Source organism: Chelmon rostratus, chromosome 17 (genome assembly GCF_017976325.1).
Source record: "Chelmon rostratus isolate fCheRos1 chromosome 17, fCheRos1.pri, whole genome shotgun sequence".
NCBI classification, from domain to species: domain Eukaryota; kingdom Metazoa; phylum Chordata; class Actinopteri; order Chaetodontiformes; family Chaetodontidae; genus Chelmon; species Chelmon rostratus.
The window spans coordinates 22587179-22601979 of NC_055674.1; the positions used below are offsets into that span (position 1 = coordinate 22587179).

General features: G+C 41.4%; 1 protein-coding gene and 1 non-coding gene across 3 annotated transcripts; one reads left to right on the forward strand and one right to left on the reverse strand.

The window, feature by feature from the left end:
• Window positions 1-2379: 2379 nt before the first annotated feature.
• On the forward strand, window positions 2380-12869 carry LOC121621407 (transmembrane protein 106B-like). 2 transcript variants are annotated; one of them, XM_041957871.1, is made up of 8 exons: window positions 2380-2522; window positions 4807-4992; window positions 6235-6298; window positions 7150-7303; window positions 7484-7624; window positions 8745-8788; window positions 9357-9410; window positions 10756-12867. In XM_041957871.1, the coding sequence occupies exons 2-8, from the start codon at window positions 4809-4811 to the stop codon at window positions 10889-10891; spliced, it is 777 nt and encodes a 258-aa protein (XP_041813805.1). In that variant the 5' UTR covers window positions 2380-2522; window positions 4807-4808; the 3' UTR covers window positions 10892-12867. The 2 variants fall into 2 exon arrangements, with proteins under 2 accessions (XP_041813805.1, XP_041813802.1); XM_041957868.1 differs by lacking the exon at window positions 2380-2522 and adding an exon at window positions 2565-4692 and having other exon boundaries at window positions 10756-12869.
• A 1860-nt stretch (window positions 12870-14729) lies between these two features.
• trnae-uuc lies at window positions 14730-14801 on the reverse strand. The gene has a single exon. It is a non-coding gene; the product is annotated as a tRNA-Glu (tRNA).

Consider the following 14801-nt stretch of genomic DNA (forward strand, 5'->3'; position numbering starts at 1 on the left):
ACATAATACATAAATCAGTGGTCCAGAAAAACATCGGTATATCGGTGCTAATTATGTGTTGTTGTTTTTTGGCCAAGCCCCAAAGCCAAATAAAAAGCGCTGCATTGAATCTTAAAAGGAATAGTTCAGTAGTTTGGGAAACAGCTGCTTGGCTCCGTCTGAGGGCAGCTAAACCCACCGAACAGGCCTGGAAAGCTCAGTAGTAAGTATGTTCCTGCACCCAGCCAAGAAGTAGTCCGACACATAACCCCTGTAAAACAACAACCTGACATTTTTACACTTCCTTTTTATACGGATTAAACAAACACTAAAACATGTTCATTGGTGAGCTTTGGAGGTGCTGGTAGGTGTATTATTGAACTTTAAATGTGCAAAGCTAAGCTAACTGGCTGCAGCTTCATATTTACTGCACACATGAGAGCGGTATCAATATTCTCATTCAACTGTCCGCAAATAAGCATATTTCCTATCATGCTGGGATCTTTCTTTAAGGTGTAGACACTGGATGTTAGCTAAACTCACCGATTTCCATCTGTGCAGCTCAGCCAAAAAACAAAACTATGTATTTAAACTCCTGACAAACTTGACCCAGGCAGAATGATGCAGATCTGTGGTAATTAATTTAATTGGACAGTTTCCACTCAACGGCGCTCATTTTGCAAAACCAAAGATCTCCAAAAGACACAATAGATAGCGACCATACAGCCAGTCTTAACTCACCTACAGGTTAATATGATGTTAAGGGGCAGTGAATTGGCAGGATAACACATGGGGTGACAGGTATGTAAAAAGGGAATGGGGACAATGAAACATAGATATTTTGGAGGTGTCCTACATATACACAGTTCCAGGGGTAACGGATGTAATCCACCATGGTTTCCCTGAGCTTCTTGTCCTTTATTTGAGGGTTTCTTATGCGTTTTTGCATCACATTCAGTCATCTGAATTTCTCCATTGCCCCTTTAAAAGACATCAGGCATTCAAGATCCCCGTAGTTAATAAATGAAACCCTGCTGCACACATCTAATCCAAACTCCTGTGTGTGAAATGGACCCTGGCTGAAATGTGCACTTGATAAACGTGAAGAGTTTCACATACTGTACTGTGTGTCATTTTGCTTTGAATTAACGTGTGTGTGTTCCATGAGGGCTTGTCTGGTGAAATATTGTCATATCGGGGCAAGGAATGCAAGTGACGTATTTAAGGAGGAAGAGGCTGTTTGAGCTTTTTTTCTGTGTTGCACTTTATGAACATTGTTATGATGTACAAATCAGTCTGTCTCCAATTAAAGTCACTACACTCATGAGGTATTTCTGGTTCATTCTCCTTTTTTTTTTAGGAACATGAAGACATTTGACTGTCCACTAAAGGGCAAACAGATGTTACAAAAGATCATTTCACTAAGGACACAGAGGCACTGATATGAAACACTGCTTTGATGCATGCATGTCAGGATGTCAATTGCATGTCAATTGTTAAACAATGTCTGCTTGGATAGCAGTTCCCTTTGCCCTAAGCCACTAGATGACCAAAAGTATGTGGACACCGTTGTCAACATAGAAGTGCTTCAGTATACTTTTGTTTTGGGACTAAACAATAGGTCATTTTCAGATGAATCCTAGTTTATAGTAACGAGAATGAAAAGAAGAAACCAAAATGCACGTGAACATTTGGATTAACACTGGTAGGAGAAGCACTAACACAGGGAGGGCCCTCGAGACGCTTTTATCTGCAGTTCTCTTGTGTTTTTTTCTACTTTAAATGTATTTATTAAGACAAAAACAAAATAACAGGAGGCAGATCAGAGCAGTAAATACAGTAGATACAGGCCAGTTAACTGAATTCCACAGGACTAACAGAACACGGTTACATTTGCTGTCATCTGTTGTGTTGGTTTGATGTATAGAAATTAGAAGCCTGAAATAAAAGTTAGCTTTTATTTGCAGTTTTTTTAAATTCATAGTGCCATAAGTAAATTAGTAGTTTATCACTGATCGTATGAAAGAAGTTCAGTTAAGCCAGAAAACAAGCTAAGAAGACAAGGGGGGAAAAATGCTGACTAATTGCTGAGCTCAGCTTCCAAAAAAAGCCAGGGTAATACCGGAAGTAAGATGGGGTATTTTTTTATTATTCAAAATAGAATTGGAATGAAATTTGGCAATGCCTTGTTACCATAACCTGTGATACGAAGAAATCAATAAGAAGTCAGCTGAAATATGGAATTCCTGTTCCATGTTCTTGTCAACAGAATTTTATTTTAGTTTATATATCGTAAATAAGATCATATCAAAACTACCTGCTGTACAGACTGGAAAGCGATCGCAGTGCGAGTTTTATTTTGAAAGTTGTGACAGGAAGTGCCTCTGCGCTTCGTCCCGTGGTGCTGTGACGCTGTTCCAGCGGTTTGCTGCCGCCAGCCCCGCCACCAAACATTAGCAAACAAGAAGACATCGCTGGTTCTGGTTCTGGGACTGGAGAGGAAGAGGGTGTCCACCTGTGAAGACAGAGAAGCCCGCGGACAGGTGAGCTGTCAGCACTGAGTGTGGTTATCTAACAGCTGGGGAACATCTGAAGGGGGCGGGCATTGAGCGGAAATTAAAGTACGACATGACTCACAGAGAGCTCGTTGTTACACTGCAGAAACGAGTCTGAACCATAACAAAAACTGGTCCATGTCCCTGTATAGCAGAGGCTTTATTACAGTCTTTGGGGACCTTTTTGTCCTCCGGGGCGCTGTTTTCAGCACTCCACCTGTCCCTCAGGTATTAAAACTACCACTTTTGCTTTGTGCTGCTCTGTCAAAAGAGTTCTGTCATACATGAATCAAGTCCTTTTGCTAACCTGGTATCAAGACCCCACCAATTTAAAGCAATATTAACAGAATTTTCAGCCACTAAGAGTCAACAAAACAGCCTGGAAACACTTTTCACCTCATGAAGTTGTTGTTGTGAATGCGTTAGCTGTTGTTAGCTGTTGTTAGCTGTGTGTGTTTACTCATCCAGCACAGGCAGAGCAGCATTAGCATGTTGAGGGGGTGCTCTCTATAGCTCAGCATATGGTAGTCCACTAATCACAGGGTTGGTGTTTGGATCCCGGCCTCTATCTGTTCACATGTTGAAGTGTCCTTCAGAAAGACACTCAGCCCCAGTTGCTTTCAGGGATACCTTTCATAGTATCCCACTGCCATCGCTGTGTGGGTGTCTGTGAAGAGGCAAAGACAGGCCTATTAAAAAAATAGATTAAAAGTGCTTTACAAGTGAGAAACCATGCCCGATGCTGGCCTGCATTCATAGATGCAATCCATCTCATTGCATTTGGAGCTGTGTTTCTGTCCACCAGCAATATTTACTCTTCTTTTACGAAGCTCTGCTTTGGTCTCTACCAACTCCTGCGAAAAAGATATCATCCTCTGTATTATCTTTTATATCAAGTTTATTGATAAACCAATACAAGGAGAGACATACTATTTGTATATTATTTCAACACAATCGTTTCAGCTTGACCTACACTTACTATCTGATTATGGACCCTAATTTCCCATGTTTTTGTGTCCAAGTGAGTTGTGCAGACAACAGTTTGTTTTTAGTATTCCACTAAACGAGCTCCAATGTAATGTAGTGTTTGCACTCGTATATCCACTAAAAGTGTTTGATTTGGTCACTGACAGGCTCTGATTGTTATTGTAAGTGTCTGATGACATTATGGAAAGGATCCCTACAGAGAAAAACCTTGTTGTTAAAGAGTAAAGTCTGTTTTGCTGAACCAGAAACACCGGTTATGTTGCTGTCGCCAAAGCCACCACACTCTGTTCACAAAAACATTGATTTTATCACTTCATTCATTCATCGTTTCTCTGTCCCAACAATCACCGCCAACTCTGGATTGGTTGAAATAAACTCTTAATTCACCGAATCGGGAGAGGAGGGAGAGAGACGGCAGACATCACAGGAGCAGCAAAAACGACTTGTTTAGCTGGAATATTTTCACATCGAACTGAGGAATTATTTTCACTGGACATTATGACTGGAAAGACTTAAATATGTCTGACTTCAACAGATTTTCCCATTGAAGAAAAAGTGACTCCTGTTCATCTTCAATGCAGCTGCCGCAGTGGTGCTGCTTTTTTCCCCCCACAATTGATACGAATTGTCACAATTGAATGTATGGATTTTTTTTACAATTTGAATTTGAATTTAAGTATTCGTTGACAGCCCTATTCCGCACAGACTGCAAGGAGGGTTTGTAACAACGAAACCACCATTTCAAATCAATGGCCCACCAGATGAAGTGACTGTGTTGATGTTATATTAAATCATAATTTTTTACATGGTGGTGCAATGGTGCTGTCAGGAAAGCAGTTCTCCAAGCTGATTTGTGATTTCCTCATCTGAAAGCTGTGATCATGTTTGATTGGTGTTTCAATTCTACATGCACCTGCACCTCCTCACCATGAATCTTCACCAAGCTCACACAGTGATTCTGTTCAGCATAATTCTGTTTATATGAAGTTATTTTTTCTGCTTTCCTTCAGTTGAGGCAACTGTTTTGTCCACATGCAGATGCACATAGTTCCTGTTTTGTTTTAGATGGATAGATATACTTTATTTATCCCAAGCTGGGATATTGCAGCGACGGGAGCTGCTGCTACAAGCTGCCACCTGGGATGGCGCCAAAAGCGATGAATGAGTTTTAGTGAGCATACGATACACTACATCACCAAATAAAATAAAATATTACAAGATTTTTTTCTCCCTTTACTGTCCATCTAGTTGACCAGTAACTGAAATGGTCCTTGTGTTTCTTCAGGTATGGGGGCTGTTCCCAGCAGATGTGATGGTGGCACTTACAGCACAGTATCACAGAGTGGGCAAGATGACACCCAGCCAATAATTGAGAAAGATGGCACCAAGAAGGGGGGTTCCAGCAAGAGGCACAGCTCAGGAGAAACAGTGGACTGTCCCACCTGCCAGGGCACTGGACGTATACCCAGAGGTGATACAGACACGTACACAAAACCACATTTCCACTGCAGGAAATTGCGATTTAAAAAATATTTCAGCACTAAGCCAGTCTAAAGTTGCACCTCCTGTTAATGTAAAAGCCATTGTTAACACCAAGCAACTGCAGGGTTTAAAAATGAAGCCAACTCAGAGGTGCCAAAAAGTGCAGTTCCTCAAAATGCACTTGAGGTTGCCTACAGAAGCAAGTAGACCCCTTTATTACAATGGCCAGCTTTACATCAGAAAATAACATGTTTACAGCCTGGTACAAAGAATGCTTTTGGTCTCTATGGCTAACTCTATGACAACTGTATTGGGGCAAACTCTTATATAGCTCACTCATTTAAATTCTGTCAAGGCTTAAAGTTCTGCATAATTATGGGCATGGCTGCTTTGAGTGACAGCTAGCAGCTTGCTTTCAGCAACCAGGCTTCCTGACTGATGAGATTTTAAAACGGAGAGCTGAGATAAACATGTTCTCACCTGATCGTGTCTCTTTAGCTTTAGCTAGACATGAAAAGTTTGGACATTGGTTGATAATTATTCATATGACTGACCCCCTTTATGCAAAGGTTGGACGGGGAGAAACACCACTACATTTATAATGCTGTGGTCTGTTGTATAATAATATAATAATAACTGATCACACTGAAAAAAACTATAGCTGTCAAGACAAAAATCTGCATTTTTAATTTTAACGACTTTTTTTAGGTCTGTCTTAATACAACCTTTAAATGACCATATCTAGGTTGAGATTTGTTGGTCTCTTTAATCTGTTTACCCTCTCAACACTGACTGAAACCAAATCCCTTTCTAAGTCTGCACTGTAATGCTTTGAACATACTTCAGTACGCATGCCGACAGCTGTGGCGTTATACATGTGCTACAACAATCAGGGTCTGCACACGCCACACAGGTGAACTAGAAAACCTCACGAAAGCAAGAGGGAGAGCTCCTTTGTGTCCTGTATTTGGCTGAACACCAGGAAAAAGTCATAAAAAGACTGATGTTGCACGTATTTCGGACGGTGTGCTGTATTTCTTTGAGTTTGTCCACTAGCGAGCACTGAGCAGTTTGTGTTTTCACTGTTAAATGCTCAGCACATATCTTGGGGTGTCGTGACTCAATCAAGGGGGCAGTTGAACACAAACATGAGAGGATCCGACTCCTCACAGGATCACATCTGCTTCCACTTTGCCATCTCTGATATGAAACCATCTTCTGTGTGTTGCAGGCCAGGAGAGCAAACTGGTGGCTGTCATCCCCTGCACTGACCAGAGGCTGAGGCCCAGACACACGTAAGAAAACAAATACTCTTAATACCCTAACCCTCTTAGAAAACACTTTTCATCCATTCATATATCTACTTTTACGCATTACATCTACAAGAGGGCAAACCGATACAACAAGAGATAAGACATGCTACTTGTATATTATTTCAACATAAAGGTCTGTATAGAGCTGTATACCTACTTATTACTAAATAAACAAAAAGACTAGCGTCCTATCCTGTGTTGTTGAATTGCTCTTTTCAACGCACATTTCCCATTTATATTTATTTATTATCTGATTATAGACCCTGTTTTCCCATGTTTTTGTGATTAAGTGACTAATGAGACAACACAAACAGGCTGCGATGTAATCCCTCTGGGTGTTATCAATGTACGTCCACTAAAATGCCACTGAAAGGCTCTGATTACTGTTCTAAGTGATGACAATATGGAAAGGATCCCTGCAGAGACAAACCTTTTTCTTTTTTTTTTTAAAGAGTAAGATCCCTTTTGATAACTGGAAACAGCTGTTCTATCAGTCTCGCCAAAGCCACCAGACTCCATTCACAAAAAGATTGCTTTTATCACTTCATTCAAACTTGACAAAAACAAAAAACCAAAACACTATTTGAAATATGAAAACAGGTTGGTGGAAAGCCACGTAATGTTGGTTTTTTTGCACCGTTGAATCCTGTTAGCGGCTTTCTTCCCAAGCTTGACGAGGACAGGAAACAAATGGAGAGTTTCCAAAATGGGCCCTTCCATGCTTCCCTCTCCTCTCTGATTTTTGTGTGGGCCCTGTGTTTGGAGGCTGACCTGAGTTTGTTTCGTTGGACTGATGTAGACTGACGATGTTTTGGTGTTTCCTCTTCTCTCAGGAAGCTGTATGTTGCTGTGTCTGTTGGCGTGTGCCTCCTCGTCAGCTCCCTGGTGTTGTTCTTCCTGTTTCCTCGCTCCGTCCTTCTTTCTCCAGTAGCCGTCAAGTCATCCCTTGTTTACTTCACTGACCAGGATGTCCAGATTAACATCACGGTAGGTAGATAGGAGAGATGGATGTGATGGATGAAGAAAGAAAAGTAAAAGATGTGGATGGAAAGATTAATAGGATGTCTTGCCATAATTATTTCGCTTGTTATAACTCTTGGTAACAACCTCCTCTCATTGTAGGGTGATGTATGATTAGTTTTAAAATCACAGCTGTGCTCCTTCTAGAACCTCCTGAACATCACCAACAACAACTTTGTGGCGGTGCAGGCCTACAATCTGACCGTGCAGGCTCTGAACTTCGACATGGTGGTGGGAACAGTTGCCATTAAGAATGTGACCTCTGTCAAACCTCTGTCTGTCAAAACGGTGAGATATATGAGAGATATATGGATGACTATGCAGTGTACTGCATCTTAGTGAAAAGGATGGTTTGGACTAGTTTGAGCTATTAACACAAAACAGTTGCCATTGTGACGCGAGATACAGCAGCACACTTGTTAAGAAACATTGTCACCAAAGGCCTTGAAAAACTGAAACCAGCAATATTCAGAAAGTAAGAGAAGCAGATTTGGTCAGAATGTGTGTGGTTCGATCCCTGGTTCACATACATGTACAGGTACTTTAAATCAAGGAGGGCTGCCCAGGATATGTAAGTGTTACAGCTGTAGTGTCGCATTTACTACATTCAGATCTGAAACTTACAGCAGTGGAGGATGAACACTAAGGTTGATATTATCGAGATGTCATTTCTCCACAAGGAGATAAATAAAGCACTCACCTGGGCTTAGCACATACATGCTGATCACTCAGTGTGTTAGTACTGACGGGTCATCTCTCAGATAGTGTCAGATGTCCCTCTGTCTGTTCTCAGAGATTGAAGAACATGTGTTTTTACCTCTGCACAAGTCATCGGTTTGTTGCTGCTGCTCAGTGCTCACATGAGGACAGAGTCTGAGTGTGAAGGCCTTTCTGACAAAGAGAGACTGTCTCTACAGCTCCTGATAAATGTCCTCCTGTTTGAGTAACATTTGTTAAAAACCACAGCAAACGGATGTTGTAGGAAACTACTGAAGCTCTTTGTTTGGTGGCCGTTTGTAAAGATTTCAGTCTTCAGTAGACTCCAGCAGGCTTGGAGCAGAGAGCCACAGACAGTCAGACAGTACTGACTGACAGACTCATTGCTGGTTTTGGTCTTGTTATTGGATTTGTTGACAATAAGAAACACAGACTCTCACCAGCCTGGGCCTTTAACATTTTACATGATGGAATTTGGACATGTTTTCTGCAGGCACAGGAAAAGAGACAACACAAAAACTGCTGTGATTGTAACTGAACTGATTGTTTTTGCATTCACTTGCCATATTGTGATCAATCTTGACATCAGAAAATTCCACCTTAATATTGTGATATTGCTGAATGGAACCTGTGAATACTTCTGGAGTGAGGAATGCTTCTGAATTTCCTCTGCGTCTTTCCTTCCTTCCAGTACTCTTTTGTGATCCCCATCAGTCTGGCAGATCCTGGCATGAGGTGAGCTGCCAGTGTCACAAAATTCTCTCAGGCGCTGAGGCTCTCATTCAGAGCCTCTTTAACGATAGAGACTTAGGAATGATTGGTGATTTAGTCACAGTGTATATCAAATGGACAATGTGAAGAGCTCACTGGTGTGGTTCTGTTTACTTTGTACCAACCTGAATGTGTAGACAAGCAGCTGTGAGCTGAGCGTCACATCCTTGCCTGCATTCTTTTTGTGTACTAGAGGATTAAAAATATATCCACAATTCTTTGAGCCAGCACAAACATAATAAGGCTGCTCGCTAATAAAGCTTTGGCAATAGCCCACGTAGTTAATTCAATGTGATGTACTGTTGCTGTGGCAGGTGCAACTGGAAAGGCATAATGCTGTGCCTTTTCTTACTGTCAGAATCCCGTCATAGAATTAACTTTGCCTTCCTAGGATAATGTATTTGTGTTTAAGCTCAGTGTCTCTGCTTCAGAACAGCATTGTCATGATATTGTAATATTGTCACTATCATTGTGTAACTACTGCACATGGCACCGCTCATTAGCTGTTTTTTTTTACCTCTTTTCTCTGCAGTAACTACTGTAAGAAAGCTTCCTTGCCCGTCCACATTCTGTATCTGCATCTGCAGTAAGTATCATCATATGTTCAGTCATGTGTTTCTGCAGGGCTTTGAAGAGTTTTTGAAGATTAATGGATAGATTAGATTGCCACCTGAGCAAAGTGGTCAGCCTCTCTTGGTTCAAAGTTTTGTTTTTAACTGTGTGTGTGTGCAGTGTGAGTAACGGCTATTCCTTTTTTGACATTTCCACCACAAAGATGTGGATTTGTTCAAGCAAATCCTGCATTACTACTGAATCTTGCAGCCCTGCCTTGTAAAGGGGCCCTGCATGAAACTGCACTTTAAAAATGTTGGATTATACTTCAACTTGTGCTCATGTTGCATATTTCTAAATAAAGTTATGGGTGATAAAATATTCTCAGACTAACTGACATACAGATAACTTGGGGCCAGGTGTTGTTCTTCCTGTATTCTGGTCTTCTTGCCACATCTCTGAGTTTAGGATACAGTCGAGGATAGGAGCCCTCTGAGAGGTTCCTGACTGGTCCAGCTAGGGGTAGTAATGAAAGGATTTAGATATAATAATATAGCTACACTCACATTTGTCATGAAACACCATCGGTGTTGCACAACCTGAGAAATAACTCATGATACAGATTGTTTTAATGTGTGTGTGTTTACTTGCAATACAGTGTTGGTTTTATAAGGTTATAGGTTTTAAGCACAGAGAATAGGAGAATAAGAGTGAAGTTTTTTCTTTAGTTTGGTGAAGCCAACTGGTGCAAACAGTTTCCATGTCTGTCGACTTCTCTGCTCGAATCTTTACACAGAAGTTCTTCAGTAATGTTCTGCTGGTGGTTTCTCTGTTGTCATCGCTGAGACTAAATAACCATTCACAGTATCTGCCTTGACTTGTGGCCCAGTTTGTGCTGCTCACATGCCTCTTGGTGAATGATTAAACAGTCCTCCACAGTACTTCAGTCACATACTTCAGACTGGAAGAGGAAGAAAAACATCTGTTTTGCTCATTGATTGTACCTCAAAGGTCAACTGTGTTGCAACAAGAAAAGTTTGAAAACTGTTGTATGTTTCCCTACTTTGAACTTTCATGTTTCGTAAGTGAGGCTAACCTCTGCTCTGTCCAAAGTTAAAAAATCCAGAAATAGCATCCCTGAGCATGACATGACACATGTCATCAGTATTACACTCTGGACAGAGCCGGGCTAGCTGTTTCCCCGACTTCCAGCCTTTATGCTCAGCTAGGCTCGTCACTCCCAAAAATAAAGCAAAAATGTGTATTTGAACTGTTCTTTTAAATCCAAACATTGCTAGCCTTCGCTCCTGTAATGCTCATATTTTCAGGTTATGATCAGCATCACTATAATTCTGCTGTGTTTTGTCCTGTTACTGCAGGATGTCTATGACGGTGTACTACCTGGCCCACTATGAGCAGCTCTCCCTGGAGACGTACGAGTACATTGACTGTGGAGCAAACAGCACCATACCACACAGTGTGCAACCCCCACCCCCTCCGATGGATGGTGGATGAATGCACATATCGATAAACAGATGAACAAATACTGTGGATATACTCTGAGATGGAATAGTTGGGCCTGCAATGTTTTTTTTTTAATGTTTTTTTTTTGTGTGTTGTTTTGCTAAAATATTGGATGAGATATAATGTGACACCAGGATGCTATTAACACCCATCCTGGATGGAGGCATGAAGGGGCCTGGAAAGAGAAGATGAATCTGAGTGAGGACTAGATGAAGAAGGGACTCCTTTTAGCCCGCCCTACATGTGAACAAAGAATAGGTTCCCATGCACCACTCCTACCATCTCTGCAGACGGTTTTGCAGAGGAAACCCTGAAAAAACTTTTGACCTTGAGTGGATGTTAAGAGGCTAAGGCCGACATGAAAGCAGTGAGGACACAGTGGCAATATGAAAGCTGGAACAGAAATGCCAGCTGAGGACCTGAATGTATTCAGTTGAGCGCTGTTGTTGAAGTCATGAAAATGTTGTGATTGCGTGCGTTGCTGTAGAAGTTCATCACTGTCTGAAAATCACTGTTTAATAAGTATAAGTGCATCTGATGTACTCCTTCCTGAGCTGAATAAGATACAGTTCATGGGTTGTAATACAAGTATTGTCTAAGTGAGAATTGCACTTAGCTTTGTCAGTATAATGCAGCTGTTTAATAAAATTATGGATTTAATCTCATTTTAAATTATACATTTTTATCTAGTTTCAGCAGTACGTGGCTTCCAATCATGCCATACACCCTCCACCAATAAAAAATGCTGAAACACAATTTTAAAGCTGCACTTGTCAATAGTTTTATATTAACAATGGATTAAATTACTGCATGCAATGTGGAAGGTGGTCAACAGGGAATCAACTCTCAAGTTCCTCTCAGCTCCACAGAGCCTTTAAGTGCTATACATTACCTGTCCAGCCCCAAACAACAGACAGGCAGGCAGACAGGCGACCAAACCAAACAAAAAGAGAAGGACTGTTGGACTTCCATTCATCAGACGGACATAAACATGACTCCAAATAACCACATAATTGTTCAGTTGGTTCTGCTGCCCCCCACTGGTACAAAATATTAACGACAGCAAATCATGAGATTGAAGGTATGGTATGATTTCAGATCTAAATTTAAAGAGAATACGTGGACAGTGACACGGTGCACATTATCACCACACTCAGCACACACACATCTGTCTACTCATGACACAAATCCCACATTAACATCTGCCATCATGCATTTACCTGGACAAAACCTGCCCAGGCCCAGGTATGCTGGTATAATTCAGCATTCAGGGAAATGCTTCTGTTTGCTTTCTGGCAGACTGATGAGAAGATGAATCGCTCTCATGTAGTTAATATGAAGCAGGAGCCAGCTACACCTGCTGGACTATTTCTTGGCTCACAGGAGTTGCTCTGCAACCAGTGGAGACTACAGCAGATGACTGAAGAAGGTCTTCACTGAATATTGAGAGCTACACTATATGGTTGAAACATGCGAATCCACATTCTTTACTGGTCTGGGTCTGTTATTCCTGGTCTAGACGACTTTGTTTCAATGAAGGGAAAAGTAAATGCTGCATTATAGGCCTGCACTGATATTTTAGACAACAGCATGCCTCCAACTTTGTGCTAACAAAGCTAGCGCCGTACAGTCCTGAGCCAGTCACTGATGCTCCAGTGGCCCCCTACTTTGAGAGTGACATGTTCAGTTATCATATTTGGATGTTATGCTCAGTTCATGTCGAGCTTTTATTCCACTTTGGTTCATTCACTCATTTTCATGTTTGCTGTTCTGTTTGTTTTAGAGATGATGTTGCTGCTCTACACATAATGTACCTGCTAACTGCACGACACTGAAGCCTACACTGAGCTTATGAGATGTTGTAATCCTAGTCAGTCAGTCGTAGCAGCTGAATCCACAAGCTTTGTTTTAGCTTTTTTCTTGGTTGCTTTGGCACATTTGTCAGATAAAAATTATGATTTTCAACTAGTCATTTCTCAAATCAATTTACATATATATCCATATCAGTAAATGTCTTGTTTCATTCATAAGTACAAACAAGTTGAGCTGGTCTTGGTGGTCAGAATGGATTACACTGGTTCCTGTCATTTATGTCTTTTTGTTTAGCATTCTGCTTATTATGTAAATGCACATTTCAAATATTTAGGGTGACTTGCACATCTCTTCAAGCATATTTTACAATAATCTGGTAGTACCACACAAAGTTTTGATACCAGATTAATGAAGCACAACTGTATGTCCTGATTACACATGTTTTTTTTGTATTACATTACTGGAGTGACGGGGAAAAGAAAGCCTGCTGAAACATATGTCAGCACTTGAACAATTTTTGTTACATAAGCCTATACCGTGAGTATACATAAATAAGCAAAAACTACTTTGAGACAATAGTAATACATATTGTAATGTTACTGGTTGTTAGTGTTCTGGTACTAGAGTTGATCCTGAGATAAGGGTTTTGCCGACATTAGTGCATTGTGGACGTTAGACAAAGTGAACTGGGTATAGAGGAATGAGTGGACCAACTCTAAAACACTGCAGGGCATCACAGCAGAGGCGTTTCAGGGAAGGCTGCACCCTGCAAAAAGATTATGTGTGTGTTGTGATGACACATATCACATTAAAAACACAGCGACTAGATGGACAGGGTGCTTACTTGGACTTTGAGGTGTTTTTGAGGGCATTTTGTTTTTTATTTTGAAGTAATTCTTGATTCTATGACAGGAGTTTATTCAGTTAACTACGGAGGATATTCATGTATTACTGAGTCACTGTGAGTCTGACTGAGAAATGACCTCTGACATGTCAGACTGCCACAGTTCCTTGGACATTTGACTGTCCTGTCTTCATCTGTAATAAAGGGAAATGTCATGTCCCAGTAGCAGTTATGCACTTGTTGGTTAGACAACTGACAGGAGGACACATTTTCCAGGTGATCATGAGCTCAGCTGTACTTTGACAGATGTTTAAAGCCACATACACCCCGTGAAAATTGAGCGAAGCCAGATGCAGAGTTGTTGTTCGCCGCTTCCAAACCAGTAATCCAGAGAGGTTATCAGAGCACAGCGCCGTCGCTCGTCTTCCTCACCACTGCTGGCTGTACTGTAAAGACTGTGAGACAAACAGGCCTTATTCCTCTGATATGCTCAAAATGTGCTGTGCATTTACAAGCAGGCTGCTCTCTGCTAACACAGGTGATCCTTTTCTTACAGAGGAGGGTAAATGTGACAATGCAAACTCATGAGGAAGGCTTCTTACTGAGTATCTGTTGGGGATCTTGCCACTGTGATGGACAGGTGTCTTCGGGTCGCCCTTGCAGTGTGGACACTGGCCCCCAGCTGGAAACAACACATGACAAACATGATGCATGCCTGGCAAATTCTCCTGAGGTTAAAGCTGCACTAACCAGCCGTTCGACATTAACAATTGATCAATCCACTGTGTGTAAAGTTCAGCTGCATCTCTAAGTTAACAAGAGTTTTATTTGCTTTCCTCCTGCGATTTAGCTGAAAGATTGACACCGTGTCTGTACTGTTAGTATGAAGCTACTGCCAGCAGCCGGTGGGTTTAGCTTAGCATAAAGACTGAGACAGCTAGCCTGGCTCTGCTAGGCAACAAAAAGCAGGGATGGGAGAAATGACCTCCTCGTGGCTCATGCGGTTGCCAGGCAATCAGTAGAAACCAGAGGAGGGCTGAAGCTGCTCTGGATGGTACATGTTTGGCGTAAACAAGGTGTAATCTTGGTGAACATATTCATTCCCTGTTTGATAACAGACTTCATGGTTTATATCCTCCATGAAACCAGCATTCATACTCATAAATAGTGACCTTCCCATACCGGGAGTTGAACCCGGGCCGCCTGGGTGAAAACCAGGAATCCTAACCGCTAGACCATATGGGA